Here is a 19,752-nt window from a genome sequence, read left to right on the forward strand (position 1 = left end):
CATCTACCTCGTTGCTGTTTGTGGAATCTTGCCATGCACAAATTGGCTGCTGTATTTACCGACCTAGTAGGCAAATTCCCTCTCCTTGGATTGCCGCCTTGCCATGGTGGAGAGGCGGAAAGAGTTCCACTGATCCCACCAGCAATGAGTTGCGCTTTTTAAGTTCCTGGCAGGGTCACCCATGATGGTAAGGTCAGAGGGGGGAACAAAGCACAATCTGAAACAAGTCCTCAACGGCGGATCAGGTAGAAGATACCCGTATAGAACATTTAGTACAGAAGGAGGCCATTCGGCCCATCAAGTCTGCACCGACCTATTTAGGCTCTCACTTCCACCCTATCCCCATAACCCAATAACCCCTCCTAACTTTTTTGGTCACTAAGGGCAATTTATCATGGCCAATCCACCTAACCTGCACGTCTTTGGACTGTGGGAGGAAGCCGGACCACCCAGAGGAAACCCACGCAGACACGGGGAGAATGTGCAGACTCCGCACAGTGACCCAGCGGGAATCGAACCTGGGGCCCTGGCGCTGTGAAGCCACAATGCTACCGTGCTGCCCCCAAATGTATCCTGCCCCTGTATGTATCAGCGGCTGCGATGGTGAATGATGGCTGCAGCTATAGGGAGAGCGAGGTTCACTTGCACCTGGAACTGGGCCTGCCCTCTGTCAAGGACCAAGTGTCTGGTGATGTGCAATGGCATACCCATGATAAAAGACATCCCGCACCAGGCAGCTACCTACAGGAAGGCAAGAGGAGGTCCGGAAAAGGATCCTGAGAAAGGAATACCAGTCGTCTAGAGTTCATGGACCGATCCCATCTCCCGGAAACACCTGCGAAGAGTGCGGTCAAAGATACGGCTCCAGGATCGAGCTCGTCAGTCACACAGGAACCCACAGAACCCATGACCAATAACACAGAGTTTCTCAGGTGGGCAATCATACTCGTTACCGAGTGATCGCTGAAGAAGAACTTAGTGACCTAACTTCAAAAGTAAGTCCTTGGCTGTGAAGTGCTTTGGAAGTTCCATACGTCTTAAAAGGCATTACATGAATTCAAATGCTCTTTCTCTAAATGTCCTGAAACATTTCACAGCCGATGAAATATATTTTAGTCATTTACTCTCAGGAAGCGAGCACCGCATCTTAACTGCACGTTCCTAATTGCCCATCTCTCAGCTGATGGGACTTTTTGAAGCAAGTGAGTGACGTTCAAGGTCGCTTCACAGGATAGGTAAGAATCAATCATCCTGGCGGGGGATTAAACCAGGTCAGATAAGGACAGCGGGTCTTTTTCCTCAAACAGAATTAGTGAACTAGTTATGTTTTTGTAACGATTTAACAGAATTGCAGTCACTTCATTCATAGCACCTTTTTATTTGGAGATTTTATTTGAACAGAATTCTAATTCTCAGTCTGCCATGTTACAGCAACCTGAATACCCATTCACTCAATTTATTAGTCCATAGTAATGAGCTGATCGGTCCAGTAGCATAATCTGTACAACATCATAAGTAGTTTGTGAAATATAGTCACTGTTATAAAGCTTAAGTCACAACAGTCAATTTGTGCGCAGCAAGTCCTCATGAATAATTAGCAGAGCTGCTTTGGTCAAATGACAAACACTCATCAATGCGAAGAGAGTCACAAAATCTCTCACAGCCACCTGAACAAGTCTCAGTTTATTGCTAATGGTCGCTTGAGCTTTAAGTACAGTTAACCCCTGTCATTCACCAACCCCTTTTAGCACATGGCTAAATCGCTGGCTTTGTAAACAGACCAAGGCAGGCCAGCAGCACGGTTCAATTCCTGTACCAGCCTCCCCGAACAGGCGCCGGAATCTGGCGACTAGGGGCTTTTCACAGTAACTTCATTTGAAGCCTACTTGTGACAATAAGCAATTTTCATTTCATTTCATTTTTCATTTCATCCAAAGGAAAGGGCCCACATCCGTGCATCACCCCCATAGTGACAGACTATTATTTATGCAAGTCTCTTTGACAGACGATGGCCCATTGACTTGGTGACAAGCAAATTACCGCTGAACCACTTGATAGCAAAGGATCAAGTCAACTGCAAGAATGTACTTATTGAGAAAAAAGATTTGGATGGCATCCTTCAATGGGCAGCACGGTGGCGCAGTCGTCAGCACTGTTGCCTCACTGTTTGGTCACTAAGAGTAATTTATCATGGCCAATCCATCTAACCTGCATGTCTGGCGCCGAGGTCCCAGGTTCGATCCCAGCCCCGGATCACTGTCCGGAGTTTGCACGTTCTCCCCGTAACTGCGTGGGTCTCACCCCCACAACCCAAAAAGATGTGCAGGGTCGGTGGATTGGCCACGCTAAATTGCCCCTTAATTGGGAAAACAAGGGGCGTCATTCTCCGACCCCCCCGCCGGGTCGGAGAATGGCCGTTGGCCGCCGTGAACCCCGCCCCTGCCGAAGTCTCCGGTACCGGAGATTGGGCGGGGGCGGGAATCGGGCCGCGCCGGTTGGCGGGACCCCCGTTCAATTCTCCGGCCCGGATGGGCCGAAGTCCCGCCCAGAAATTGCCTGTCCCACCGGCGTAAATCAAACCTAGTATTTACCGGTGGGACCAGGTGGCGTGGGCGGGCTCCGGGGTCCTTGGGGGGGGGTGCGCGGGGCGATCTGACCCCGGGGGGTGCCCCCACGGTGGCCTGGCCCGTGATCGGGGCCCACCAATCCGCGGGCGGGCCTGTGCCGTGGGGGCACTCTTTCCCTTCCGCCTCCGCTACGGCCTCCACCATGGCGGAGGCGGAAGAGACTCTCCCCACTGCGCATGCGTAGGAAACTTTCAGCGGCCGCTGACGCTCCCGCGCATGCGCCGGGAAACTGTCAGCGGCCGCTGACGCTCCCGCGCATGCGCCGCATTTCCGTGCCAGCTGGCGGGGCAACAAACGCCATTTCCGCCAGCTGCCGGTGCGGAAATCCCTCCAGCGTCGGCCTAGCCCCAACATTGAGGAGCATTCCGCACCTTTGGGCCGGCGCGATGCCCGTCTGATTGGCGCCGTCTTTGGCGCCAGTCGGCGGACATCGCGCCGTTGGGGGAGAATTTCGCCCAAGAATTGGGAACTCTAAATTTTTTTTTTTTTTTAAAATAGATAGCATCCTTTGTCATCTCAAATGAAGTAGTTTTGAATTGTGGTTACTGATTTACTGCAAGAAACAAAGTGACTTAAGGCACCCCAGCACACTTCACAACAGGAGCCTTATCAAACAAAATTCAACACTGAGTGACATGTGGAGATATTAGGACAGTGGGTTAAAAACTTGGTCAAAGAATTGCTCCAGAGTATGTGTGTGTGTGTGTGTGTGGCCATGGAGAGATTTGAAGACCAAATGAAAAATTAGAATGTTAAAATTGAGGCAGATGTTAGACCAATACCAATAACTCACCCCAGTATCTTCGACAGCACCTTACAAGCCAAGGCCTCCTTCACCCAGAAGGAAAAGGGCAGCAGACACATAGGAACCCCATCACCTGGAGGTTCCCCTCCACATCACTCACATAGAACATACAGTGCAGAAGGAGGCCATTCGGTCCACCGAGTCTGCACCGACCCACTTAAGCCCACACTATCCCTGTAACCCAATGATCCCTCCTAACCTTTTTTTGGACACTAAGGGCAATTTATCATGGCCAATCCACCTAACCTGCACATCTTTGGACTGTGGGAGGAAACCGGAGCACCCGGAGTAAACCCACGCACACACGGGGAGAACGTGCAGACTCCGCACAGACAGTGACCCAACAGGTATCGAACCTGGGACCCTGGCACTGTGAAGCCACAGTGCTATCCACTATGCTACCGTGCTGCCCTGACTTGGAACGCCACCATCCTGACTTGGAAATATATCCCCGTTCCTGCACTGTCACTGGATCAAAACCCTTGGCTTCGCTCCTCACCAGCACCGTGGCTGCACCTACACCACATGGACCGCTGTGGTTCAAGAAGGAAGCTGGCCACCACCTTCTCAGGGGCAATTAGGAAAGGGCAATAGATGGTATCTGGCCAGCGGCATCCACATCCCACGAAAGAGTTAAAGGAATCTCAGCCGATTGCTCGCCAAAATCTGCAAACAGTTTGGTTCAGCCTGAGACAGTGGCCAAGGAGAGGAATGAAGTTGGTGGCTAAGGAACGGAGTTAACAGTGGGGACCAAACAGCGCTCTCCAGGTTACTGTGACCAGAGGTAATCTGTTCACATCCCCCGGCCCCCGCGCCTGCTCCCCTCCCCCACCCGCAGCCTCCCGTGGAAACAGACCACATTCGTGCGTTGAAAGCACCAGCTGCCAAACTGACGGATGGTCCGCCTCCCCCAAAGTCCTTTGTTCTTGAGGCTCAGTTTCCTTCTTGTCAACACAATTTCTCAATCCTTTTGCTGCATGACTTGGAAACGGTGTCTGGTTAGAATCACAGCGGCCTGTTAATATCCCTTTGGCTGCAGTGATACATTGGAAATCGTCACTGTAAACAGTGGCCATCTAACCAGCTAATTGTCTGATAATGTTATTAGTCGTTGCGCGATTTTCTGAATTAATAGGCCTTACAATAATCGGTATAGGTTGACATGACCCTTTACATCACAATATGGATGTTGTTCTCTGCCAAAAAGCGAATGAGTCAGAAATAGAGGGACAAGCTACTTTCTATAGAATTATTGCAGTTTTTTGCCATCCAATTTCTGACAAAGCACCTGCAGCGAGGACATTGACCTTTCCTCTCAGCTGTTTGGACGGCGACAGGCATTTACAGCTTTTTTCACTTTTCAATTCAGGTCCGGAGCTTTTCTGTTTCTGTTTATATAGAGGGGCAGCATGGTGACACAGTGGTTAGCACTGTTGCTTCACAGCGCCAGGGACCCAGGTTCGATTCCCAGCTCGGGTCACTGTCTGTGCGGAGTCTGCACGTACTCCCCGTGTCTGCGGGGGTTTCCTCCGGGAGCTCCCGTTTCCTCCCACTAGTTCCGAAAGACGTGCTTGTGAGGTGAATTGGACATTCTGAATTCTCCCTCGGTGTACCCGAACAGGCGCCAGAGTGTGGCGACTAGGGGCTTTTCACAGTAACTTCATTGCAGTGTTAATGTCAGCCTACTTGTGACAACAATAAAGATTATTGTAAAGATGCAGATTGCCTGCCGACAATAGTGACTTCCCGAAGGACCGAGGGACATTTATTTCCATTAGAGGCAACAGCAGCAGTTTACATTTATGCAGCAATCCACCCTTCACAGAGCACCAACAACCAAAGCTCTCTCCAAATCTATGAGCGCTCTGTCACTACATCTACAGAAAAGCAGTTTGCAACCAGTCTCTTTTCAACTCAGTTGCCATCTGTATCCATGGCTGGAATCCTGATTTTGATTTACCGCAGGGCCTGGGGAACTATGGGAGTTCACCAAATCCATAGAACTGCAAAGATCTCATCACAGGAGGAACGTATGGCCCATTGTCCCTCTGCCAGTGTTAGATCTTCAATCTGTGCTGCTGACCCTAATCCCATTTCCCTGACTGAATGTGCGCACAAGGGGTGAACAAGCGTCCAGGAATGTGCAGAGTTAACCGGTTGGCTAATGGCACATTATCGCTGACCTGAAAGGGGAACAAAATACTTCAGTATGATTCATGAGGAGATTATCTGCACATGATTTGTGGAGGTACTGAAGAAGTTCTGTACTGTCAGAGAGTTGTGTTAAATTGAGCCCCCCAGCCCCCTCCCCCCCATTTATCCCACCATGTGCATGTCAATTTATTTTTAAACGTATCTTCAAACACACTTTTTTTTCCCTTTAAGGAATAGGTGTAGGAGCTCACGAGCTGATTCCAAGCTCGTTGAACCACGTTAGGAATTCTCCTTCCGTGGCCAACGAGTCCTGTCGTTGTACTTGAACCTGGAGATTCTGGTCCAGAGGTAGGCACCGTGTTCCAATTAAGGGGCAATTAAGCATGGCCAGTTCACTTACCCTGCAGATCTTTGAGTTGTGAGGGGTGAACCCACACAGACAGGGGCAGAATGTGCAAACTCCACACAGACAGTGACCCAGGGCCAGGATCGAACCTGGGACCTCGGCGCCGTGAGGCAGCAGTGCTACCCACTGTGCCACCATGCTGCCTCTCAGTGACAACCCATAAAAAGCATTTAGTAAGCTGTAAAGTGCTTTAGAACGCCGTGGGGTTGTGAAAGATGCGATCTGAATGTAAATTCTTTCCTATCTCTGTAGCTTTATATGGGGACTCCGAAACTTGACGTGAGTTTCCTTATTTGACCGCAGAAGAAAGTCCTAATGAGCTCGCAGACAAGACCTGATGCTAACAAACAAAATGGGGTGAATAAAACAAGCCAGAAAGCTTTTCTAGTTTTCCATTTCTTTAAAGTAGTCATTCGTCTCTTTGATATGGTATATTAAATAATATTAAAAGATAAACATCAGATAGAGAGTTGCCAATTTGCAAAAATTAATTTGACCGAACCCTAATTTGTTCTTTTTTAACCCCCAAAATAGCAGCTTGAGTGAAATGACCTGTCACCTGCCTTATTGAACGACTGCTGATTTTGAGCAGTTTTGTTCCGATAGGACGTTTTAAAGAAGTACTTGCTTTAAAACGTCCTGGCTTTACACCATTAAATTATCTCAAAGTGCTTGTCACAGTGAAACACTCTGTGAAGCATTGTAGCGATAGTGAATGGATACTTGACCATTCATTCTCCACCAAGCGCGTGATCAATGGACAGTTAATCTGTTGCTTTTGCTGGTATTGATTGAAGGAACAATGTCGAAATTTCTCCGAATCGTACCATGGGATCTGTAACCATTCTGCCTTAAAAACAAGAGCGGAGCTCAGCTCAGAAACCCATGCAGAGGGGAATGAAAGGACGGTATATGCTGCTATCAGGGATCAAAACATCACAAAACCAGGGCAAAATCAGTCAACCGGCAAATAAACTGAACAATATTCTCAAAGTACCACAACATGTCAAATATGGGGAGGGGTCTTTGTTGTGGCTGCAAAGAGAAAGAATGGGAGGTGACGCACGTTGAGTTCGTGTAACGCAAGGGGTTTATTTACATAAGACCATAAGACATAGGAGCAGAATTAGGCCACTCGGCCCATCGAATCTGCTCCGCCATTCAATCATGGCTGATATTTTCTCATCCCCATTCTCCTGCCTTCTCCCCATAACCCCTGATCCTCTTATTAATCAAGAACCTATCTATCTCTGTCTTAAAGACACTCAGTGAATTGGCCTCCACAGCCTTCTGCAGCAAAGAGTTCCACAGATTCACCACCCTCTGGCTGAAGAAATTCCTCCTCATCTCTGTTTTGAAGGATCGGCCCTTTAATCTGAGATGGTGTCCTCTGCTTCTAGTTTTGCCGACAAGTGGAAACATCCTCTCCACGTCCACTCTATCCAGGCCTCGCAGTATCTTCCAAGGTGGTGCTCATACAGGGTACAAGCGTGCACTCCAGACAAGCCTGTGAAACGCTCTAAAGATGTCATTGCGTAACATGTGACATTACAACAGCCAACATGGATTAATGAAAGAGAAATCATGTTTGGCAAACCTGTTGGGAGTTTTTTGAGCATGTTACTTGCAGATGAAGGAGAACCGGTGGACGTGGTGCACTTGGATTTTTAGAAGACTTTTGATAAGGTCCCACACAAGAGGTTAGTCAGCAAAATTAGAGCACACGGGATTTGGGGAAATATACCGGCATGGATTGAGGGTTGGTTAACAGACAGAAGACAGACAGTAGGAATAAACGGGTCATTTTCAGGATGGCCAGCTGTGACAGTGGGGTGCCATAAGGGTCAGTGCCACAGCTATTCTCAATCTATAAGAACGATGTCGAAACCAATTGTAATATTTCAGAATTTGAAGATGACACATTAGATGGGAAGTGTAAATTGTGAGGTGGATGCAAGGAGGCTTCAGGGAGATTTGGACTGGCTGAATGAGTGGGCAAAAATGTGGAAGTGGAATATAATGTGAAAAAGTGTAGAAAAAATAGACAGGCAGACCATAAGATCATAAGGCCATAAGAAGCAGGAACAGGAAAAGGCCATTCAGCCCTTCGAGCCTGCTCTGCCATTTAACAAGAACATGGCTAACACTCACTCAGTCCACTTCCTCTCCTCTCCGCAACCCTTAATTCCCCGACTGATTAAAAACCTATCAATCTCAGTCTTGAAAATGTACAAGGTCTCGACCTTCCTGGAGTAATGAGTTCGAAAGATTCACCACTCTTGCGGACAGGAGGACTATTCATTTATCTTGTTTCTTATGCAACATGCATTAAGATATAGAGCATAGAACATAGAACTGTCCAGCACAGTACAGGCCCTTCGGCCCACGATGTTGTGCCGAACTAGTCTGAGACTAAGATCAAATCAACCTACTCCCAATCATTCTAGTGCACTCCATGTGCCTATCCAATAACCGCTTGAAAGTTCCTTAAGTGTCCGACTTCACTACCATAGCTGGGAGTGCATTCCATGCCCCAACAACTCTCCGAGTAAAGAACCCTCCTAAATCTTCCACCATGAACCTTATAGTTATGCTCCCTTGTAACAGCTAAATCCACCCGAGGAAAAAGGTCACTGAACGTCCACTCTATCAATCCCTCTCATCATCTTATACACCTCAATTAAGTCACCTCTCATCCTCCTTCGCTCCAATGAGAAAAGCCCTAGCTCCCTCAACCTTTCCTCATAAGACCTACCCCCCAATCCAGGCAGCATCCTGGTAAATCTCCTTTGCACCCTTTCCAATGCTTCCACATCCTTCCTATAATGAGGTGACCAGAACTGCACACAATACTCCAAATGTGGTCTAACCAAGGTCTTGTACAGTTGCAGCATAACCTCACGGCTCTTAAACTCAATCCCCCTGTTAATAAATGCTAACACACTATAGGCTTTCTTCATGGCTCTATCCACTTCGTTGGCAACTTTCAGAGATCTATAGTCATGAACCCCGAGATCTATCTCCTCTTCCACATTCTTCAGAACCCTGCCGTTAACCCTGTAATCCGCATTCAGATTTGTCCTACCAAAATGAATCACTTCACACTTATCAGGGTTAAATTCCATCTGCCATTTTTCAGCCCAGCTCTGCATCCTATCAATGTCTCTTTGCAGCCTACAACAGCCCTCCACATTATCCACTACTCCACCAATCTTGGTATCATCAGCAAATGTACTAACCCAATCTTCAACTCCATCATCCAAGTCATTGATAAAAATCACAAATAGCAGAGGACCCAGCACTGATCCCTGTGGTACACCGCTAGTGACAGGGCTCCAGGATGAAAATGTACCATCTACCACCACCCTCTGTCTTTTATGTGATAGCCAGTTACTGATCCAATCGGCCAAATTTCCCTCTAAGCCATGCCTCCTTACTTTCTGCATGAGCCGACCATGGGGCACCTTATCAAACGCCTTACTAAAATCCATGTATACGACATCAACTGCTCTTCCTTCATCTATGTACTTAGTTACCTTCTCAAAGAATACAATCAAACTTGTGAGGCAAGACTTACCACTCACAAATCCGTGCTGACTATCCTGGATTAAGCTGTATCTGTCCAAATGATCATAAATCCTGTCCCCCAGTACCCTTTCCAATAATTTACCTCTGACCAAAGTGAGACTAACCGGCCTATAATTCCCAGGGTTATACCTATTCCCTTTCTTGAACAATATAGAACACTTAATTTTGTTTTTCTACCACTTTTCCTGACACTAAGTCCACCTCTAGGGGCGATAGAGCCACTGTCTGTTTCTTGACTTTTATTACATGTCTTCCTCCCTTGCTTTCACTTTTTCTGTCTTTTGTTTCTAACCCAGTTTCCATCTCCTCTAACTCCCTGCTCAGGTATCCACCCCCTGCCATACTAAGTTAAAGCCTCTCCAATAGCACCAGCAAACACCCCTGCAAGGACATTGGTCCCATTCCTGTTGGGGGTATTTGTTAAATGGTGAGAGGGTGGAAAGTGTCCAAAGGGACCTGGGCGCCCTTGTTCATGAGATACCAAAAGCTATCATGCAGGTGCAGCAAGTCTTCTTCTTCGGCGATCACTCACTAATGAGTATGATTGTCCATCTAAGAAACTCTGTGTTACTGGTTATGGGTTCAGTGGGTCCTTGTGCGGCTGATGAACCCGATCCTAGAGCCACACCTTCGACCGCACACTTCGCAGGTGTTTCCGGGAAGTGGGATCAGCCCTTGGACTCTAGATCCTTCCTCGGGCTCCTTTTCCGGCCTCCTCTTGCCGTCGGGTGTCCTTAAAGAATTATGTCCCTTCAATCAGAAGGTTCCTCCAAGTAGGTCTCTTCTGAGCAAGGTTCTCCAAGGTGTTAACGCCTGTGTTGCGTTTGGCCTTCAGCGCAAGGAGATTTGAGCATAGGAGTCATGTCATGCTACAATTGTATCGAGCCCTGGTGAGACGGCACCTGGACATTGTGTACAATTTTACTCTCCTTATCTAAGGAAGGATGTATTTGCCGTAGAGGGAGTGCAAAGGTGGCTCACCAGACTAACCCCTGGGGTTGCGGGACTGCCTTATGAAGAGGGATTGAAGAAACTGGGTCTGTATTGTCTGGAGTTTTCAAGAATGAGGGGCAATCTCATTGAAACTTACAAAGTCCTTGCAGGGCGTTGTCATGATATGCAGACATGCACATAATGAGATACAGACAGGCACCTAATGAACACAGAGAACAGGACATAACCAATCAGCAGGCAGAACACTTGGGGGTGCTTTCCCACTATAAAAGGCACGAGGCACTCACACTCCGTCTCTTTCCACTGGGGACATCTACAGAGTGAGTCAGGTGTATGTATCACATAACACCTCCAGCACGTGGCTAAGAGCTAGTCTAGTTCAGGCAGACAGAGTAATCACACTTAGGTTAGCAGAGAGTCAAACTCACAGAGAACTGAGCACAGAATACTGAGATGAGGAGGAATTTCTTCACTTTGTGAATTGTTGGAATCCTCGACCCCTGAGGGCCCTGGAAACTCAATCTCTCAGCATGTTTTAGACAGAAATCGATAGACATCAAAGGATATGGACATAGTAAGGAAAAATGACATAGAGATAGACAATTAGCCATGATCTGTTTGAATGGAGGAGGCCCGACAGGCCGAATGGCCTACTCTTGCTCCTATTTCTGATTTTACAATGCATTGCCACATTTTCTGTATTGCACAGTGGAAAAACTTCCAAAGTTCTCCGATCATTGTGAAACAGTTTGGGGTATTATTAAATCTGGTGCCATATAAATGCAACTTCTGAAATGAAATTCCTCAGTCCCTATTGTAATAAAAGCGAAAACAAAATTGAAAAACAAAATTTGCATCCCCAAAAGACAAAAATACCACTGCGCAAAAGCAAACTATTTTCTTTATGCTGTGGTAATTTAAGAATTAGCATGGCTGGCTCTGTGTTCCTTTTTGAAACCAGTGCAGTTGATTTAACTGTGACAAGAGCCAGCGTTCACTGCAGGGCTTCGAAAAAGCCAAGTGTTTGTTGGCCAAATTTGATTATAACTCTCAAGATATAATTCTCGAACGATATAACATTTGAGAGGGGCTGGTTTAGCACACAGGGCTAAATCGCTGGCTTTGACAGCAGACCAAGGCAGGCCAGCAGTACAGTTCAATTCCCGTACCAGCCTCCCTGAACAGGCGCTGGAATGTGGCAACTAGGGGCTTTTCACAGTAACTTCATTTGAAGCCTACTTGTCACAATAAGCAATTTTCATTTCATTTCATTATTTCGCGACAGATACACAAGGTATCGGAACTGTGGAACTGGAGCTCAAACGCTTGCATCTGCCAAGGCTGTTAATCACTCCAGTTCAGCGCGGAGAGATTATCATCAGCAAGAGTGAAGCAGCTGCCAAAGGACCCAAATTTTAGGCAGAGTCTATAACTTTTATCTTGCTTAGCCACACATATTGACAAATCACAGGCAAGATAGCTATGGTTTTCAACCCAATTATTTTTTAGATAGAATTTTATACAGAAGCAGGCCAATTAGCCCATCTGGTCCATGTGGTGATAATGCCCACATAATAATAATAATCTTTATTATTGTCACAAGTAGGCTTACAGTAACACTGCAACGAAGTTACAGTGAAAAGCCCCTCATCGCCACATTCCGGCGCCTGTTCGGGTACACAGGAGAATTCGGAATGTCCAATTCACCTAACAAGCACATCTTTCGGGACTTGTGGGAGGAAATCGGAGCACCCGGAGGAAACCCACGCAGAGACGTGGAGAACGTGCCGACTCCGCACAGACAGTGACCCAAACCGGGAATCGAACCTGGGACCCTGGCGCACTGTGCTGCCGTGCCACACATAAAACTTCTCTCCCCCCACTTTTCAGCTAACCCTATCGATATATCTTTATATTCCTGTCCCCTTCCTATACTTTTCTCAATTCCCCTTAAAAATATTGATGCTGGCCACATTAATGACTTCTTGCAATGAGTTCCATATTCTCACCTCTCTTTGGGTAAAGAAATTTCTCTGAAATTCCTTGTTGGATTTACTCGTGAATATTGTGACTTATATTAACGGTCTTTAGTTCTGCTTCCCACGCCTGCAACACCCCACCCTGCCCCACTCCAACCTGCCCAACCTCTCCCAGACTCAGAAGATCACAGAAAGCTGATGGTGGCTTCTGTGTCCATGAAGAATAGGTGAAACTACCCAAACGTCGGGTTATGTTATGGGACCAATACCCCAGAATTCTGGACTGATAACCCTAGAGTGTGCAACTTGAAATCCCACGATGGCAGTCTGAGAATTCCAATACAGATTTTTTAAAAAGACCATGAAATAAAAAGCTGGTAATAACCAAGGTGACTAAGAAGCTGCGGGCTTTTATCAAGCCTTAGCCACTTCTTTAATATTCTTCAGAGAAGGAAGGTTGAGTCCTTGTCCAGTCTGAGTCAATATGTGACACCAGCCCCACATCAGTGTGGACTGTTAATTGGCCACTGAACTCTACTAATCGCTCCCGCTGGTTCATGAAGCCAGGGCACCACCACCTTCCCCGGGCAACTCGAAACGGGCAATATGAGCCAGAGTAGCCATTGATGCTGACAACCTGAGAACCAATAGTTAAAATAAGATTACAGTCCTTTCAATGTAACATTCAGGTCCTCTCCTGGGATAAATATATAGAAGATGGAGTTAAAAAGGCCTTGCTACTTCAGTCAGGAAGGAAACGTAATCAGGTGCCTGTTCGAGAGTTATATCGACTTATTGCCAAATGGACCAGTTGCTGTTGTCCGCATGGGCGAAATGTTGCTTTTTAAAAAATAAATTTAGAGTACCAAATTATTTTTTTTCCAATTAAGGGGCAATTTAGCGTGGCCAATCCACCCACCCTGCACATCTTTGGGTTGTGGGGGTGAAACCCACGCAGATGCGGGGAGAACGTGCAAACTCCACGCGGACATGACCCAGGGCTGGGATTGAACCTGGGACCTCGGCGGTGTGAGGCAGGTGTGGGGTATTGCTAATGGTCGCTTGAGCTTTAAGTACAGTTAACCCCTGTCATTCACCACCCCCTTTTAGCACATGGCTAAATCGCTGGCTTTGAAAACAGACCAAGGCAGGCCAGCAGCACGGTTCTATTCCCGTACCGGCCTTGCCGGAATGTGGCGACTAGGGGCTTTTCACAGTAACTTCATTCAAAGCCTACTTGTGACAATAAGCAATTTCTTCTTCTTCTTCTTTATTGTGAATTTGTTTACCCATGCAAATCCGTTTGTGTGTCCAATTATGGTTCGTGCGCCAGAAAGTTCACATATCTGCAATTTAGCACATACCAGTGCAAGGGACAATATAATAAGTTTCTTAACTTCAACTACACACACAAGTGGAAGTGCACCATTGACTCTCACTTTACGAAACAGAGCACTCGTGAGACCACAGCTCGAGTACTGTGTGCAGTATTGGTCCCTTATTGAAGGATGTAAATGTGTTGGAAGTAGGTTCACCAGACTAATACCTGGAATGGGTGGGTTGTCTTATGAGGAGAGGTTGGACAGATTAGACTTGTATCGAACCTGGGACCCTGGCGCTGTGAAGCCACAGTGCTAGCCACTTGTGCTACCATGCTGCCCCAAAAGAAAGAGAGAATGAAAGACAGACAGTGGGAAACAGAGGAAGAATTAAAAAGGTACAGATAGCGGGTGAGAGAGAAAGGGACAGACAGTGAGAAAAGGAGCAAGACAGAAAATAAACGGAGCGAGAGATGGAGAGATTGAGTGAAAGAGAGAAGGAGAAACTGAGATGGGGATAGAGAGAGATAGGCTGAGAGCAAGGGAGAGATGAAGGGAGAGAAAAGCAGAGGTGGGGACAGGGAGAGATCGAGGGGAAGACAGGGTGTGAAGGGGAGAGATTGATGAAGAGAGTGAGACAGACAGAGCAACATAGTGAGAAACAGAGACATAAGGTGAAGGAGAGAGAAATGGAGAGCGGGAGTTGGATCGAGAGAGAGACAGAGAGAGAAGTAGAGCTAGAATAAGTGGAAAGGTGGTGATAGGGAGAGATAGGAGACAGAGAGGGAGATAGAGAGCAAAAGACCCAGATCAAGAGGAGACAGACATCTGAGTGGGATTTACTGACCAACCGGCCCCGTGTTTTTCAGTGGCGGAGACGGCCCACCAGTGGGATTTTCTGGTCCCGCCGTTGTCAACGGGATTTACCGGTGACTGCACCTCTCGTTGCCGGGGAACCCATGTGCCATCGGTGGGACCGGAATATTCCGCAAGCGTGAACAACCGGTAAATCCCACCCAGAGAGAGAGAGACCGAGAAATACATACAGAACACAGAGAGGCGTAACTGGAGAGAGAAAACAGAGAGTGGACAGACAGATCGAGAGAGTGGACGGACGGACCGAGAGAGTGGACGGACGGACCGAGAGAGTGGACGGACGGACCGAGAGAGTGGACGGACGGACCGAGAGAGTGGACAGACGGACCGAGAGAGTGGACAGACGGACCGAGTGGACGGACGGACCGAGAGAGTGGACGGACGGACGGACCGAGAGGGGGGACGGACGGACGGACCGAGAGGGGGGATGGACGGACGGACCGAGAGGGGGGACGGACGGACCGAGAGGGGGGACAGACGGACCGAGAGAGGGGGCGGACGGACCGAGAGAGGGGGCGGATGGACCGAGAGAGGGGATGGACGGACCGAGAGAGGGGGCGGACGGACCGAGAGAGGGGACGGACGGACCAAGAGAGGGGACGGACGGACCGAGAGAGGGAGCAGACGGACCGAGAGAGGGGACGGATCGACCGAGAGAGGGGACGGACCAACCAAGACAGGGGACGGGCCGACCGAGAGAGAGAGGGGACAGACCGAGCAGGGGCAGAGGGTGCGAGAGAGGGGGTGGCGGGCTGAGAGAGGGGCTGAGAGCGAGAGAGAGAGGGCTGAGAGAGAGGGCTGAGAGAGAGAGAGAGGGCTGAGAGAGAGAGAGAGAGGGCTGAGAGAGAGAGAGAGGGCTGAGAGAGAGAGAGAGAGCTGAGAGAGAGAGAGGGGGGGGGCAGAGAGAGAGGGGGCAGAGAGAGAGAGATAAAGGGGCTGAGCTGAGCGAGAGGGAGGGGCTGAGAGAGAGAGGGGGCAGAGAGAGAGAGAGGGCTGAGAGAGAGGGGGGGGCTGAGAGAGAGAGAGGGGCTGAGAGAGAGAGAGGGGCTGAGAGAGAGAGAGAGGGGCTGAGAGAGAGATAGAGAGAGGGGCTGAGAGAAAGGGAGGGGCTGAGAGAGAGAAAAAAAAGATTAGACTTGTATCTGCCAGAATTTAGAAGAGTAAGAGCGTCTTGATTAAAACACAAGATTCTGAGGGGTGTTTGCAGGATTGATGTGGAGAGGATGCTTCCTCTTGTGGGAGACTTTAGATGTAGACACTGTCTAAAAATAAGGTGTCGCTCATTTAAAGCAGAGATGAGCTGATTTCTTTCTGTCTTTGGAACTCACTTTCTGAAAAGGTGGTGGAAACAGAGTATTTGAATATTTTTAAAGCAGAGGTGGATAGATTATATTCTAAAGCAAGTAGGTAATAGGCTATTGGCGGTAGGTGAGGGTGCAGATTTGAGACTACTATCGGATCAGACATGACGTTATTAAATGGCGAAGCTGCCCCAAATGGCTCCTTGTTCATATGTTCGCAGGCGTGCTGGAGCATTAGCAGAAGGGAGGTTAAACTCTCACTTTCCCACGCCGAAAGTGCACAGTATGCACGTGCAAGTTCACCGTTCGCGGTTTCAGCCTTCGAGAGATTTTGCAGGAATGGAGACCCCACCAATGACGAGGGTTAACAAAGGGCAGACTGGTGAAATGAAATGAAATGCGCTTATTGTCACGAGTAGGCTTCAATGAAGTTACTGTGAAAAGCCCCTAGTCACCACATTCCGGCGCCTGTTCGGGGAGGCTGGTACGGGAATTGAACCATGCTGCTGGCTTGCCTTGGTCTGCTTTCAAAGCCAGCGATTTAGGTGTGTGCTAAACCAGCCCCTGGTGCACGTGTGTGTATGATTTGCATTACGGTGAGACAGATGATCACTTGTAATCACGTGCAAATTTTTAAGTAAAAGGAACTTATTCCAGTAATCTTTATTTGCTGTTGCTTGTTCTATGTGTCAATAGACTGTAAATGGTTTGATAAACAGAGTCTTTCAGAGCATACGCAAGTTATTATTGTGGTGATTCCTCCACAATACGGTCGCGTACTTCAATCGTTTTATATGCACATTTTATTTATACGTACAAAATGGGGCAGCACGGTAGCATTGTGGATAGCACAATTGCTTCACAGCTCCAGGGTCCCAGGTTCGATTCCGGCCTGGGTCACTGTCTGTGCGGAGTCTGCACGTCCTCCCCGTGTGTGAGTGGGTTTCCTCCGGGTGCTCCGGTTTCCTCCCACAGTCCAAAGATGTGCGGGTTAGGTGGATTGGCCATGCTAAATTGCCCATAGTGTCCAAAAATTGCCCTTAGTGTTGGGTGGGGTTATGGGGATTAGGTGGGGTTACTGGGTTGTGGGGGTGTGGGCTTAGGTAGGGTGCTCTTTCCAAGAGCCGGTGTAGACTCGATGGGCCGAATGGCCTCCTTCTGCACTGTAAATTCTATGAAAAAAAATACATATAAAATCTGCACATAAGGTACAAAAAATATATATTTGTTATGTATACACACTGTTACTGCAGCCACATGTACTGTTGAGAAAGTTCAGGTAATGTGTTATTGAAGACAATAACATTGTTATTGGAATAAATAAGACTGAACTCTGAAAACATGTTGGAGATTGTCACAAACCCAAGAACCAAAGGCATGGGTTCATGTGCAGAAGAGTAAATAAGGACAAAGGATTTAGATTGCTCATCATGTGGAAAAGGCTGTCCTGGAGTGTCAGTAAAAGAAGTTGCATGTAAATTAGATCAATAGTTAAGCAAGTGAACAATCGAGGGTGCAGGCACATCTTATAATTCAGTCACTTTAGGCAGAGTTAGTGGCATAGTGGTATTGTCACTGGATGGGTAGTGTGGGAGCCCAGACCAATGCTCTGGGGGCATTGGTTCAAAACCTGCCATGGCCGCTGGTGGAATTTAAATTCAATATCTCCACAAGCCTCAGTAATGGTTATTCCCTCTGAAATGGCTGAGCAAGTAGTTCTGTTCAAGGACAATTAGGGACTGGCAATGAATGCTGGTCTTTCGGTGACACTCAAATCCCAGGAAATATTTTATTTTAAATGACTTCCCTGTGCTAAGGCATTCAAGGTATTTGAATTAAAAGCATTCAAAATCTTATCAGCAGCCAAAAAGCTGCAATCTTTTCTGTCACTGCAACTTTACTATTGTTCCTGTATAGATACTTTATAAACTTTTTATGTACTTTATAGATACAAATTGGACTTGTAATACTGTGGACATGGTGATGTAATGATATGTAAGAAATGATTCTGTAATTGTACAGAATGATACCAAATTATTCAACCTAAAGTTGAAGATAAGAACTGTAAATTTATTTTGCTAATTCTGAACATTATGCTTGCCATATAAACTAATTTTAAGTTCAGCTCATATAATTAGCTGTGAAATATCAGCATTAATAATCAGTTAATATTTGTGGACAATGCACTGATTTTATAATAATAATCTTTATTAGTGTCATAAGTAGACTGGCATTAACACTACTGTGAAAATCCCCTAGTCGCCACATTCCGGCGCCTGTTTGGGTACACTGAGGGAGAATTCTGAATGTCCAATTCACCTAACAAGCACGTCTTTCGGGACATGTGGGAGGAAACCGGAGCACCCGGAGGAAACCCACGCAGACACGGGGAGAATGTGGAGACTCTGCACAGACAGTGACCCCGGCCGGGAATCGAACCTGGGCGCCTGGCATTGTGAAGTAACTGTGCTAACCACTGTGCTACAGGTTTATATTCACTTCTGCACATTATTACAGTGCGATTGTTGATCCTATTTCCAGGTTTCATTGCCAAAAGGGTGTGCAGCTGTGGTAACACAGTGGACTGGGGAAATTGTACACATTAATATTAACCAGTGATAGTAAATATTTGGGAACAAGTATTTTGTATATAAAAAGGTAATATAGGTGGGATAGCTTACCAGGAATGGACCCCAACAAATGCAGGAGACGCACATTATTGTCATTAACTGGACCAACATTTCTACATGGTGAGATTTTCCTTGCCGGTGGGGTTTGCTCTTGATTCGAGCTCTCACCAGGGTCACGCTACTAATCGTATTGCACAGGAAGGAAATGCCAAGGGCAGTCAATCCGAAGGAGGAGAACAGGAGCAGAATTCCTCCGTCCAACCCGGATTTGAAGTCGCTTGTTCTTAGAAAGCACCAGGTGTTGGTGCACTGAACTGTATATGCCCCGAAGCCGGTCAAGGGAAGCAGAGCGATGACCAGTGCAAAGAGCCAAGTGCCACCCAGGATGAACATGGCACAGTGGGCAGTCACCTTGGCAGAATGTAAAAGGGGTTGTGTGATGCCCAGGCACCGCTCAATAGCCATGACGCTGCCAAGGAACAAAGCCGAAAGGCCAAAGAAAACCATGCTGGTTCCTAGGAATGGGCAAAGTCTGTCCGAGGAGTCGATTGTTTCCCAGTCCTTGCCCAGTACATACACCCTGATCGTAATTGCCCCAGTGATGATGTGCCCCAAGCAGTCCGTGAGAACCAGCCCACTGGCGAACAGCAGGAAGGACGCTCTCCATTTCTGCCAGAATCTTTTGTAGGCTTTCACAAGAATCCCCAAGGCGAAGCAATTCGATAGGATCCCAATGGTCATGAATATGATGGGAATACGGACTGACCCCGGCTGAGTGGCACAGGTGTCGTTCTCAATCGAGCTATTGCTGATGTTGGACATTGTGCTGTAGAGACCCATTCACCATCGTGTCTCAGATTCCATCCTGCAGCTCCCGTCCAGCGCGGTGACCTGCAACAAAGGCCAGATATTAGAAAGGGCGTGACTTCATCCTGGAGACTGGACATGGGCAGGGACAGTGATCCAGAGGCAGGGACAGTGAGCCAGAGGCAGGAACAGTGATCCTTGGCAGGGACAGTGAGCCAGAGGCAGAGACAGAGAGCCAGAGGCAGGGACAGTGAGCCAGAGGCAGGGACAGTGATCCAGAGGCAGGGACAGTGATCCAGAGGCAGG

General features: G+C 47.7%; 1 protein-coding gene across 2 annotated transcripts in view; it reads right to left on the bottom strand.

Moving 5' to 3' along the window:
• LOC140426065 (prostaglandin F2-alpha receptor-like) overlaps positions 1-19,752 on the bottom strand; it is a 42,375-nt gene that overhangs the window by 13,039 nt on the left and 9,584 nt on the right. For both annotated transcript variants that reach the window (XM_072510384.1, XM_072510385.1), the window contains exon 2: positions 18,691-19,530. In XM_072510384.1, coding sequence (XP_072366485.1) covers positions 18,691-19,479 — 789 coding nt within the window. In that variant the 5' untranslated portion in view covers positions 19,480-19,530. The remainder of the gene's footprint in view (positions 1-18,690; positions 19,531-19,752) is intronic.

The sequence above is a fragment of the Scyliorhinus torazame genome, chromosome 7 (assembly GCF_047496885.1).
Source record: "Scyliorhinus torazame isolate Kashiwa2021f chromosome 7, sScyTor2.1, whole genome shotgun sequence".
NCBI lineage: Eukaryota > Metazoa > Chordata > Chondrichthyes > Carcharhiniformes > Scyliorhinidae > Scyliorhinus > Scyliorhinus torazame.